The following is a 14,237-nucleotide window of genomic DNA, read 5'->3' as shown; positions in this document are numbered from 1 at the left end:
TAATCCTATAAATGAGCTTCACTTAGTGTGAAGATGAAAAGCAGAAGTTAAAATTTCCCATCTCATGCCTAGTAGGATATTTCTATTTAAATGCTCAGTCTAAAAATGAACAGGAGTTTAGGTGAGTGGTGTTTATATCAGCGCTGGTGATAGATAGTAGTTTTAATATTAAAGCATCTGGTATTTTCTTTCTACATCCCTTTCTGTGCCTTAAATAGTCTTGTTATGAAGAAAGATTTACATAGTATTTAGAGCAAGTTAATCCCCCCCACCACACACACACAGAATTTTCTTCCTGTTTTGCTTGATAGCACGTATTTTGTTTTTGTGTAGCAGGCTTATAGATACTGTAAATCCAGTGTCGTGTATTTTGTTAAGGAAAAAAAAAAAAAGCATAGAGAGAACAGGATGGAGATATTTCCATCCTAATTTTAGCTCTTGTCCCCAGAGTTGAACATGTAAAATGTGACCTCCTGTGTCTTAGTTCAGTTTGGTCTGAATTTGAAGGCATTGCAAAGCCATTTTCATTCACTACTGATGACTTTTATAGAAAGATTTGATTAGGCTCAAATTCTGCCATTGCTGATTAGCATATTGTGAGTGTATCATATCTCAGAATTATTATGACCATTTACACTATTTGACCGTATTCTGGGCGAGGTTGTTGGTTCTTTTAAAAAGAGATCAGAAACATGCAAGACAAATGTTTCTTTATCAGCACATTCTAGAAATTCACAATAGTGAGATTAGGGTAAATTCACAACACTCATCTCTCTTTAAATGTACTTTTCCTGCTTATGATAGTTGAGAAACTTGAGAACGAGACCACATTATTGATACTGTATTTGAGTTCCTGATTTTCTGTGCGTATATATTTTTTGTGATTAGGCATGGCTGCATATAACAGAAAATCTCGAACAGTGATGTACACAAATATCCATATACTTCTGTCTCATGTGCAAATAGAAATAAAGAAATGCACTCCAGAGCTGGTAAGGCACATCTGAAATCAGCTAGAGGTATGATTCCTTCCAGCTCTTTGCTCCAGTGTCCCTATACATTTCTGTCCTTTCAAAGTAATATAAACATATTGTAATTTAAAGTGCCATGTAAACACTTTTTTAAAGCCTATAAAGATTAAGTCTTATATTTTTCTCTATAGGTATTTACACTAATCTCATGTATTCTTTTTTTTTTAATTGAAGTATAGTTGAGTTATAATGTTGTGCCAATTTCTGCTATACAGCAAAGTGATTCAGTTATATACATTAAGACATTATTTTTTTACATTCTTTTCCATTGTACTTTATCACGTATATTGAATATAGTTCCCTCGGCTATGCATTAATTATAATCTTGTGTATTCTTACTTCTCAGGGCTTATTTAACTGTAAGTACCTTTCTCTTGTGTAATTTGAACCACTGACTTCATGATTGAGAATTCTTCATCTTTTACTCCCAAATTCTCCCTACTAGTTGTGAGAAATATTTTTCATAAATAAACAACATATACAAAGAAGTAGTTCATGTCATAAGGCTTTGAAGAAGTTTTTTAAACACTAGCACAAATTAAAATTCTTCTTCTCAGGGTAGGCTATAGTATACCACTTTATATATTATTGTATTCCTGGTGATATTTCAGAACTCATATGTGCCCATTCCATATCTGTGTGGATCAAATCACCGTGACTCATGCTAACAGAGAAACTTAAGAATGTTCTTAGGCTTGTGAGTAGTACATTTACTTTAAAACAAAACAAAACTGACTTATTATTAGAACCATTTGAGACAAGGAATATGTATGAGTGCCTTCAGCCAAAAGGCAAAAATACCTTGCCCAGTGGCAGGTGATACATGTTTAATGGCCTGTTTATCCAGAGGTTGGACTGATAGGTGATAACTGAGGTGAGGGACAGCCAAGACATTGACATGCAAGTCAGTTCTTTTGCTTTAGGAAAGAGTGAACACGATTTAACATGACTAATGATTTCCAGTATCTGTAATGTCTAATACAGAGAAGTTTATGTAGAAGAAAAGGAATTTTATGATTTGACCTTAAAAAAAAATTGTTTTCCTTTCTGTCTTTACATTTCAGTTGTTTAAAATATGAATATGTATAGTGGCCATTAAAATATCTTAAAAGCATTGTGAATTTGTGGACTGTCTTAATCCTTCTCTGTGATGATCATTTCTACCTTTGGAAAAGTCAATCGGTCGATCTCTCGTAGCTGTGTGCTATTGCCAGGTGCTTGCTAGGAAATAGAAACAAAGTGGTATTTGAGTAGGGATAAAGGGACTCTAGCATGCTGGCATGCAGATGAAAAACAACTTCACCGGGGCATCTCTGGCCATTCAAGGCCCATAAAATGACTAGGTTCCTTTATGGTGCTTTCCCCTATCTCAACCCAGGATTTTGTGACTTTCCTGCATTTCCTTTCCCCCTATCCCTGACACGGACAGTTTGACTCGACACCCTCAGGAGAGCATCACGCAGTTAGAAACATTGCTGAGGCTCGGCCCAACTTAGGGCCTGAGCCCCTTCTGACATTAACTTGCATTAACATGGTGGTGGTTTTCCTTACTTATCTCAGTCTTGGTGTCACCATCCTGCAAAGATATAAGCCCTACCTACCTCCTAGGGTGGCTGTGAGGAGCAGAGACCAGCTGGGTGAAGCTCGTGATACAGCTCACAGTATGTGGTCCATAAAGAGTGGCTGGATTTTTTTTTTTTTTTCACACAGACTAGCACTCTTTTCCCTTCCAGTGTTTCCCTATCACCCACCAAAACCACCACTAGCTTTCTGGGGCATGGTAAGGAACAGGCGTGGTTCAAAGCAAATTTGAGTCTCTCTGAGGCTAAAACAAAACAAAATAAAAACAAGACTGGTCAGCAAAAACAAGACCGGGAGCTGACTGTGGCTTAGATCATGAACTCCTTATTGCCAAATTCAGATTTAAATTGAAGAAAGTAGGGAAAACCACTAGACCATTCAGGTATGACCTAAATCAAATCCCTTAGGATTATACAGTGTAAGTGACAAATAGATTCAGGGAATTAGATCTGATAGACAAAGTGCCTGATGAACTATGGTTCATGACATGGTACAGGAGGCAGGGATCAAGACCATCCCCAAGAAAAAGATGCAAAAAAGCAAAATGGATGTCTGAGGAGGCCTTACAAATAGCTGTGAAAAGAAGTGAAGTGAAAATCAAAGGAGAAAAGGAAAGATAAGAAAAGATAAGAAAGGAAAGAACTCTGTTCTTCAGAGTTCCGAAGAACAGCAAGTGAAGTGAAGCGAAAATCAAAGGAGAAAAGGAAAGATAAGAAAGATAAGAAAAGGAAAGAACTCTGTTCTTCAGAGTTCCGAAGAACAGCAAGTGAAGTGAAGCGAAAATCAAAGGAGAAAAGGAAAGATAAGAATAAGAAAAGGAAAGAACTCTGTTCTTCAGAGTTCCGAAGAACAGCAAGGAGAAATAAGAAAGCCTTCCTCAGTGATCAATGCAAAGAAATAGAGGAAAACAACAGAATGGGAAAGACTAGAGATCTCTTCAAAAAAATTAGAGACACCAAGGGAAAATTTCATGCAAAGATGAGCTCAATAAAGGACAGAAATGGTATGGACCTAACAGAAGCAGAAGATATTAAGAAGAGGTGGCAAGAATACACAGAAGAACTATACAAAAAAGATCTTCACAACCCAGATATTCACGATGGTGTGATCACTCACCTAGAGCCCGACATTCTGGAATGAGAAGTCAAGTGGGCCTTAGGAAGCATCACTATGAACAAAGCTAGTGGAGGTGATGGAATTCCAGTTGAGCTATTTCAAATCCTAAAAGATGATGCTGTGAAAGTGCTTCACTCAATATGTCAGCAAATCTGGAAACCTCAGCAGTGGCCACAGGACTGGAAGAGGTCAGTTTTCATTCCAATCCCAAAGAAAGGCAATGCCAAAGAATGCTCAAACTACCGCATAATTGCACTCATCTCACACGCTAGTAAAGTAATGCTCAAAATTCTCCAAGTCAGGCTTCAACATTACATGAACCGTGAACTTCCAGATGTTCAAGCTGGTTTTAGAAAAGGCAGAAGAACCAGAGATCAAACTGCCAACATCGGGTAGATCATAGAAAAAGCAAGAGAGTTCCATAAAAAACATATAATCTGCTTTATTAACTAGGACAAAGCCTTTGTGTGAATCACAACAACTTGTGGAAAATTCTTCAAAATTCTACTGGACCACCTGACCTGCCTCTTGAGAAATCCGTATGCAGGTCAGGAAGCAACAGTTAGAACTGGACATGGAACAACAGACTGGTTCCAAATAGGGAAAGGAGTATGTCAAGGCTGTATATTGTCACTCTGCTTATTTAATGTATATGCAGAGTACATCATGAGAAACGCTGGGCTGGATGAAGCACAAGCTGGAATCAAGATTGCCGGGAGAAATAACCTCAGATATGCAGATGACACCACCCTTATGGCAGAAAGTGAAGAAGAACTAAAGAGCCTCTTGATGAAACTGAAAGAGGAGAGTGAAAAATTTGACTTACAGCTCAACATTCAGAAAACAAAGATCATGGCATCTGGTCCCATCACTTCATGGGAAATAGATGGGGAAACAGTGGAAACAGTGGCAGGCTTTATTTTTTGGACTCCAAAATCACTGCGGATGGTGACTGCAGCCATGAAATTAAAAGACACTTACTCCTTAGAAGAAAAGTTATGACCAACCTAGACAACATATTAAAAAGCAGAGGTACTACTTTGCCAACAAAGGTCTGTCTAGTCAAGGCTATGGTTTTTCCATTTGTCATGTATGGATGTGAGAGTTAGACTATAAAGAAACCTGAGCTCCAAAGAATTGATGCTTTTGAACTGTGGTGTTCGAGAAGACTCTTGAGAATCCCTTGGACTACAGGGAAATCCAACCAGTCCATCCTAAAGGAAATCAGTCTTGAATATTTATTAGAAGGACTGACGTTGAAGCTGAAACTCCAATACTTTGGCCACCTGAAGTGAAGAACCGACCCATTTGAAAAGACCCTGATGCTGGGAAAGATTGAAGGTGGGAGGAGAAGGGGACAGCAGAGGATTAGATGGTTGGATGGCATCATTGACTCAATGGACATGAGTTTGAGTCAACTCTGGGAGTTGGTGATGCACAGGGAGGCCTGGCATGCTACAGTCCATGGGTTCGCAAAGAGTCGGACACAACTGAATGACTGAACTGAACTGACCTGAGGCTAAAATACGTGTGCTGGGTAGTGATGGTAGGTGTGGAGATTTGCTTCGATATTCACATGGATGGAATAGTCATCAGTCTGGAGCTTGTAGACTACTGCCCTTTGTAGTTCTTTAATGACCTCACTAGTCAAATTCCATATCTTTGCAAAGATGGACACTTTATCCTGCAACTTTGTCTTCAACCTGAAGTAATAGGAGTTTGGTTGTCAGTTGTGACCAAACCTTTCTTTGTGACCCTAAACCACAAGTCTTCCCTGTACCTGTGTGAGAAAGAAAGCAGCCATGTGATGTTGTGACTATTCTGGAAACCAGGCACAAAGGCATGTCTGCTGTCAGTCACTGGTTAAGATACTTATCCTAGAAATGTTTTCAAACAAAGGCAATATGTTAAAGTAAGTTTTCTTGTATTGGAAGCGTTCAGTTTGCATAAGATCTTGTGCCAAATTGCTTAGAAAGAGCCGTAGTTGTGTTTACTTTAAATGAGTACATTTGTAGAATATTTTTATTGTTAATATATCTAGCTATCATGCCAATTCTTAGCTTTAATATAGGCAGTTGACCATCCATTGCTAAATTTTGTTTAAAGTAGCTTTTCTAGTGTCCCTAAATTTTTTTTTTAACCAGAGACTAAAGTAAGTTAGTAAATAATGTTTTACTTGTCTGAAATTCAGCACCAGTGATTGACAGTGACCAAGGGGGAAAAATGAATACTCAGAATGGTGACATATTTCAAGTTTTGAAAGAAAGCTGACAATAGAGATTCTGCTTGGTGCTTAGGAGATAAAAATGTCATACCTTGTTTGAAGTTTATTCAAGGATTAGAGTTACTGCTTGAAATAGCCAGGCCTGCAATCCATGTGGTCGCAAAGAGTCAGATATGACCTAGTGACTGAACCACAACCAGACTTGAGACTTCTGATTTAAGATTTAATGTATAAATTAATTTTCTTTCGTCTCATGAAATTTTAGAAAATTTGCCAGGCACTTAGGAACACAGTTTGTATCTTAAGAAATCATTGTGTGGTGTTGATTGTACAAGATTCAGCAACTCAGTTATGTTAGACTGAGCAAATCTTTGGTATTAATTTTTGTTGGTAGATTCTGGCAGATTGGTATTTTAAGCATCATACTCGTGATAATTGCCATATTCTCATATATACTGTATCAATACAAAACAGTATTTGCATTGATCATGAAGAAATCTGACCTGGCTCATTCGTGAGAGCACCTGCTGTTACTGATCAATGAGCTACACAATTACAAGGAGAGTCTTTGGGGAGAAACAGTATGCTAGATGGTGTGAGAGCTGGTTGTCAGAATATCTATAGTTTCTTTCAGTCTAACTAGACATTTATCAAGGGGCGTATCTCTAAAGCAAGCAGACCGGAGACCATCACCCACCAAATCCAGTGACCTTTGAATGCTCTGTCTCATGGACCTCCCTCCAGCAACTTTTGAGACTTGATCTGCTGTCTTTTCCAGTCCTTTCTTGTTGGTTTCTATTATATTTCTGTCTCCCAATTCTCCAGGGTTTTTTTCTCCTCTTTTTTTTTTTTAAATTCATCTTTCTCCTGCCATCACCCAAATGTGAACTTCCACCCCAGCTCAACCCTCAGCCCTCTGCTTACGTCTTCTTAGGACTGTTGCTGAAAATTCGTGTTGTTCCCAACCTCTCTCTTTATACAGTAGCTTCCATCTTCATCTAGCCTTCGTTAGCAAACTCTGGTCTTTGATATATTGCTCAGTAGTTTCACTCAAAGTAACCTAGGGAATCCAGGCTCAGTGCATTTAAAAATAAACTCATCCTCCCTCCCCTTATTCCTCCTTTATCCCCACTTACTTCTGGGATGCGGCAAGTGTAATCTGTATCTCTCGTCACTTCTGACCTCAAAAGTCTCTACTCACTTTCCTTTTCATATAGAATGAGCCCCAGACTCCTTAGTCTAGAGCTCAAAAACCCTCTGGGAGTTGGCTTCAATGCACTTTTTTAGGTTTTCTGTTACACCGTGTGACCCTTCCATTACTGTTTCATAACTATACCATAGACTAAGATTTGCAAACTCACATGTCCACAGACAGTTCAGCTGAGCAAAAGAAGCCAACCAGAGTAGAACTGTGCTAAACTGGGGAGGACCCGCTGCATAAAAAGTGCAACTCAGCTCTAAACTCATGGTTGCCAACTGAACTGTGGACCTGATGTTGCCAGATTTCTGAGTTTTAAATATTGTCATCTAGCACAAAACATCTTTAGGAAAAATCAAGTCTCAAAGACCAGTGGTCTATGACTCAGCCACAGACACACACCCATACCCACTCCTTTGCTTACACAGTTAATTTCTTTCTCCTCAGTTCTTCTCGGAAGTTCAGGGGTCATCTCACACGCCACGTGTTTGGTGAAACCTTCCTTGGCATACGGGAGTCTCTCCTTCAGCCCTATGACATCCGTGGTTGGCACTGCTTGGTGTAGTGTTACCTCACCTGGGTCATGCCGTGGACAAGCCACTGTGCTCCCCTGTATCAACCCCTAGTGCCTCAGCAAGTGCCTTATGTGTAGTTCAGCCCTCAGTACACAGTTTTGGTTGGTTGACTGGTAGCACTTGGAGAAACGGGTAAGGACAGACATCAGTAATTTTATTTTAGGAAACTAAAGAACTGATGGGCTTCCCCTGTGGCTCAGCGGTAAAGAATCTACCTGTAATGTAGGAGATGCGGGTTCGATTCCTGGGTCAGGAAGATCCCCCTGAAGGAGGACATGGCAACTCACTCCAATATTCTTGCCTGGAGAGCACCACGGACAGAAGAGCCTGGCTGGCTACAGGTCATGGGGTCACAGAGAGTTGAACACGACTAAAGCGACTTCGTGTGCATGCAAAGAGCAGAAAGGATTTATTGTGTGCTTGAATCTGTTGTGATTCTGTGGTTATTGTGATTCTTGAATCTATTGTGAATCTGTGTGTACCAGATTCTTTGCCAGATACCTTAGCTATCCTGTTCTATCTGACTGAACTACAGCTCTGCTAGGTGTGGATTTAGGTGATTGTGCTAAGGCCCAGGGGGATGAGGTGCTCTGCTCAAGGCTCCCCAGGTGGGAATCGGGGTCTCTGACTCCCTCTGCACACTCTACACTGTCTTCTGAGCTTCCCAGCAGACATGGCAGATCCATGAATTGTGCCTGAACGCAGCAGCTGATGGGGGCTGGGACAGCAGGAGCTCACGGGGCCCGGCCCTTCTGTGACGACAGAGCGACCTGCAAACGTGACCCTTTCTCTGTGCGGAGAAGATAAAAGTGCCGCTGTTAATATTCCACACTCCTTCTTGTGACATTTTTAAAAGGCAGCGTGTGGAATTAAATGTAGCTAAGAACATAAAACCTGCTGCACTCAAGTCATTCTGTCCTAAAGAAATGCGGTGGGATTCTAAAACCAAATTTTCCAAGTTAACATGAAGACGGATTATATCATCGGAAGAGTGTCACGCCATCCCTATCTATAGTCATTAAAGGGATGGCTTTTCAAGTTTGATGTAGAAACAACATTAAATGAATAAGTATTTCTTGTGTAATCGATATGTAAAAAGAAAGCTATATCTCAGGATTTGGCAGTTTTAGAATGGCTAAGCAGTACTGTGATGAAATTGTAAGATTCTGCAGGAATCAACTGAATTTAAAAGCTGTAGTAAACAGCTGCATTTGACATCACGAATACTGCTTTTTGAAATGTGAAATACACTGAGCAAGAGGCACAGCTCCTATCAGTGGGCCTAGTACTTGAGCCTATGATTCAAGCATGAACATGAAATTATTTTGTTTGTGCTTAATCAGATTACATGGTACATTTTGGCACTGCTTCTCAAAAAATAATGGTAAATTGTAACATTCCAGGGCCAGAAATAGGCCCTTTCAAGTACAAAGCTTTTCTTGGCTCCTTGGACTAAAGGTTAAATCGCGCATATTTTAGAGCACCTTAAATTTCATTGCATCTGACGTAGAAATACAGGTGAAACAGAACTACCAACAGTACCTTAGGGAATATGAGTTAGTACAGAAATGTTGAATATTCACATTACCTTACATAGATCAAATGGCTCCAATAAGCGTTGTCTGTCAAAATTCTTTTCATTTGCTTTCTTGGTAATTTACTTTCACGGGTGAGTGGTTTCATTATTGCAGTGCATTTTGTTGGCGAGTGTTGGAAAGTAAAACTGAGGTAGATTTTTCTAATTGCTCCTAAGTCACCCTATACTCATGATTTCTAGACTTCAGAGTTTTGTTTTGTTTTTTCTTTTTTTATAACTGAAAAAAGAAAAAGGCATTAAGCTTAGTATTTTTGGAAGCATTTAGACCATTTCCTTTCATTTGATTATTTTTACATAGCAGAACTCTATAAAAAGGATCTATACCAAGCCAATTACCATTCCACCTTGACATAACTTGGGGATGTTCTAGAAACCTTTGTGCTTTGTAGAAATAAAATGGAAATTTTTAGTGTTTTATACACTTAAAGTGATAGAAATAAATTAATTTATGCATAAAAGAAAAATACATTCAAGTAAAATCAAATAAAAATAGACAATTCTTTTCTTATGCCTTTAAGTTTAAAAAGTACCAGATGATCAGGAAAAGTTCTGTATTAATTAACATCATGGCTAATTATAGACATAAATTTTAGAGCTATTCTTTAGATTTTTACAGCATATTAATATATTTTATTTCAAGTTACATAGTTCTTAAACCTGTAATAGTATTTGTCTTCCAGTTTTGATTGTTATTAGCATGTTGCTTTTATACTGCAAAAAGTAATTCTTGTAATTAAAAATCCACTACAAAATTTTATATTATTTGTGGGAAGAGGGGGTATGCCCAAAAGGATAGTTGAGTATTTTTGTCAGTGATGAACCAAGAACTTGGGATTAGATTTAGTGATTTGATTTAATGGATAGAATTTCAAAGACAAGTTTTTTTGTATATTAATACCTAGATATTCATTAAGCTATAAATAAATGCATTTTTTTTATTCAGAATGTGAGTCTGTATGGCAGCTATGAATGTGTTTAAGTGAAAGATGTTTTTATACACAAAAGTGCTTTTCTACCTAGAGTCTTAAATTACCACTAATTAAGCAGTATATAATATAATATATAATTATAGTGTTTTAATATGGTTGCCAGTGGATTTGCTAGTCTTTCTAAATGGCCATTGTTGGCTAATAGTCTTCAGGGGATCATTTATATAGCCATTGTGGTTCTAAAAATATGTCTAAATACCAATGGGACAGCCTTTTTTTTTTTGAAGCATGGCTGTTAAAATGCACTTCTATTTGAAATGTGTCTTTTTGATTAAATCACTCAATTACTTTCATATGCGGCAAAAAAAATACCAGTACTGAAAAGAATAAAGGAAAGCTCTTTTTATGTAGAAAATTTTCAGAACAAAATGGTAGTTATAAAAAGATTTGAGTTAGGAGTGTTGGGAATCTGTTCTATTCATAAGGAGTTTTAGCTGTTCTTTTCATTATATTTTTTAACTGGAGATGTTTCTATATAGCCTCATTGTTTTTACTTTAATTATTATTTCTATGGCAGAGAGATAATTAGGTAAATGCTGTTGAATATTAAATATGGTAGTAGCTTCAGGGAAAATAAACATTTCTGGGTCAAAGCCCTCAACAAAGTATTATCTTGTATGAGCTGGTTAATGGAATTGAATGCCAAATAGTTTTGCCACCATCCAACCAAACTCTCAGAGTCACTCAGTTCATCATCTAAGACTGTTTTGGAGTGGAATGGCTGCTTATGTCAAAGTTAATGGTGTTCTTTTTATTTTACTAATACAATTCTTTATTGCATGAAATACTGTATATATTATTTATAGGTATTTCCAGTATGGTGTTCTTTTTAATGTGACTTTTTCATGGAGTAAAACTTGATTAGAGAATATTTCCAACCCCATTAAATTAGCTAAGAGTAAGAACATTCCAAGGGGCTTCCTAGGTGGCTTGGTGTTAAAGAACCCGTCTGCCAATGCAGAAGACGCAAGAGATGTAGGTTTCATCCCTTGATCGGGGGAGGATACCCTGGAGGAGGAAGTGGCAGCTCATTCTAGTATTCTTGCCTGGAAAGTTCCATGGACAGAGGAGCCTGGTGGGCTCCAGTCCTTGGGATCACAAGGACATAGTCGAGCAACTGAGCACACACATAAGAACATTCCAGAGAGTCTGAACCTGAGTGTCACACTAAAAACTTTGTACGTTGACTTGTTTGAGGTACTCAGTGACGTCACCCACTGGTTTCTGTGTATTATTTGCTCCAATCTGTAAGGGCCCATTGGAAAGCCTAAAGTAATTCTAGGCTTCTCTGAGGTCCTTACTTCCTGTATCTAATACTGAATGCAAAAAAGACTTAACTTCTAATCAGACCAGAGAAGCTGAGGATTCTCATCAACCATATTGAGAAATGTACAGAGAAATGTCCTAATTTGTGAACATTATTGTTCAGCAGCATCCCAGAGTGATAGTTTGCAAGTTAATTTCCCAGGTAGCCTAGGGGTTCAGACGTCACACCATTGTTGGATCTAACTTCATCTATTTAAAATCCTGTAATGAAAGAGACACAAAAATTTCTAATGCCAGTGACTAACTTGTGCTGTAGGTTAACTCGCTTGGGGATAGACCTTAGAATAAAATTTCTTCTGCCTTTCTGTGCATAGATTGGAAACTTTTGTGAACAAGGACCTAAGTAGAGAACCCCTAGCTCTGCTGTGAATGTAGGCTGCGTGAGTCGCATTTAGTTGTGCAGCCAGCCAGTCCCCCAGCTTTCCCGTGCCGGCCTTAATACATGTCCAGCAAGGCCTCGGCACAGCTGTTTGAGAACTTGCTTTTTCCACAGACTAATAGAAATAGTGACTCTTCACATACTGCATGTGATGCAATATGTGTAAGTTAGGCTTATTTTACATTTTAGCTGCCATTTTTCAAATTTTATTTTTTTTTAGTGAGGAATACTGTTGCTTGGGCTTCCCTGGTGGCTCAGACAATAAAGAATCTGTCTGCAGCGCAGGAGACCGGGTTTGATCCCTGGGTTGGGAAGATCCCCCTGGAGAAGTGAATGGCAACCTTCTCCAATATTCTTACCTGGAGAATTCCATGGACAGAGGAGCCTGGTGGGCAATAGTCCATGGGGTTGCCAAGAATCAGACACAACTGAGCGATTAATATTTTTACTTTTTCACTTTTTCACTGTTACTTATCTGAAGAAAATGAATACCTTTGAAAAAAAAAAGTCTCTAATGCTCTTCATGAACACCTCTGATTCATTTTAATAAAGAGCTTCTAGAAAGCAAGAAGTTTTGGGAACCCATTACCATGTACAACCACTTTATCACTCTATGTAGATCAAGAGTATCTTGCTATTTTGCAGCATAAACAAACCATGGAAATAAGTTAACCCCTGCAGCTGATATAGGGCTGTAGGTGTCGTTCACAGCCTCTTTTTATCAGAATTTTATATTCTTCAAAACAGTGTGTTTTGCACTGATAACTTTTAAAGGAGCATTGCTGGTTATTTCTAAAAGTATGGAATTTTTCCGGTCTTCAAAATGGAGCTATAGAGTTCTGTTCTGGACAATTCTTTCTACTTTCACATTTGTAGTATGAAAGAGCATCAATGCCATTAAGTACACAAGCTCACTATTCATAGAATTTATTACTATTTCAGATAGTTAAAATTTTGGTATCCAGAATGTAAACAACATGAAAACTAAATAATAGAGTAAAATGAATTTTAAGATATGGAGAGTAAATAAAAACTACTATGGCAAAAGGTCTGCTTTGCATTCTGAACATAAGTCTTTCTATCATTTTTGAAGTTTATTGGAGTTTGCCTGTTTAGCAGTTCCATATTATATGTAAGCTGGACTTTGTAAAGAGCACTCAGCCAGAGGCAATAAAAATGGGACCTGTTTGTGTTGAAGAGGTAGAAAAGGAATTAGGAAGGAGTATGTCATGATCCTTTTTATCTGCTCTCCATTTTTAACTGGACTCAGCCCTGTCTCTCTTCACAGCAAGAAGAAAATCACTCTTCACTTTCCCAACTTCTTACAGATGCTTTCAAGAGATAAAAGTGAATGGCCTTGGAAATTGCCGTGTATCCTCTGGCTTTTATTATCCATTGTTCTTATCCTAGACTTAGGTAAATGGCTTTTGTGCTGTGCTTACTCGCTCAGTTGTGTCCAACTCTGCGACCCCATGAACTGTAGCCCACCAGGCTCCTCTCTCCATGAGGATCCTCCATGCAAGAATACTGGAGTGGGATGCCATGACCTCTGCGAAGGATCTTCCCAATCTAGGGTTCGAACCTAGGTCTCCTGCATTACAGGCAGATTCTTTACCATCTGAGCCTCCAGGGATTAGAATTTATAGGTGTCATTTCCTGTAGGTCTGGAGTGCATACTTTAGAAATCATATAAAATTTATTTTTAAAAGCACATTTTTGTAATATGTTGGTTTCCATAACATCTGTACCCACAAATATAGATGAGGTTTTAGGGAAGGAAAAAACAGATGACAAAATTATATGTTTAGTGAGCCTTGTAATAGAAAAAAATCTCATTGCTTGAGGCATTCTATATAAAGAGTTTTTTAAAGTAACTTTAATAAATGTATTTTGTGCTAAAAGTCTCCTAACCTTACCCCTCCCGCTGCCACCACCCTTTATCATATTCCTGCTGTGCACACTCTTCCAGAGCCTGGCCAGCAGCTTGCCCTCTTATGTCCGATTTGCTCACCTTGTGTTTGTTTGTCCTTTCTTTGCAGAGACTCTCCTTGATGACTTCCTTCTCACGTACACAGTCTTCATGACAACTGACGACTTGTGCCAGGCGCTGTTGAGGCAATATCCTTCATTAGCTTCAGGATGCTGTGTCGGCTTCCTCTCAGACAGATGCCTCACATTAGGAATTAACTGCCTTTCTTCATTTACTCAAGCCCTCAGTAGA

The 14,237-nt window shown here is 38.5% G+C and overlaps 1 protein-coding gene across 3 annotated transcripts in view; it reads left to right on the top strand.

Annotated features, from left to right (window-relative positions):
- Positions 1-14,237, top strand: part of RAPGEF5 (Rap guanine nucleotide exchange factor 5) — a 234,930-nt gene that overhangs the window by 173,771 nt on the left and 46,922 nt on the right. For all 3 annotated transcript variants that reach the window (XM_061413684.1, XM_061413685.1, XM_061413686.1), the window contains one exon: positions 14,056-14,134. In XM_061413684.1, coding sequence (XP_061269668.1) covers positions 14,056-14,134 — 79 coding nt within the window. The remainder of the gene's footprint in view (positions 1-14,055; positions 14,135-14,237) is intronic.

The sequence above is a fragment of the Bos javanicus genome, chromosome 4 (assembly GCF_032452875.1).
Source record: "Bos javanicus breed banteng chromosome 4, ARS-OSU_banteng_1.0, whole genome shotgun sequence".
Classification (NCBI taxonomy): Eukaryota; Metazoa; Chordata; class Mammalia; order Artiodactyla; family Bovidae; genus Bos; species Bos javanicus.
The sequence above is the reverse complement of the archived record's forward strand: the minus strand, read 5'-3'. Positions and strand labels throughout refer to the sequence as shown.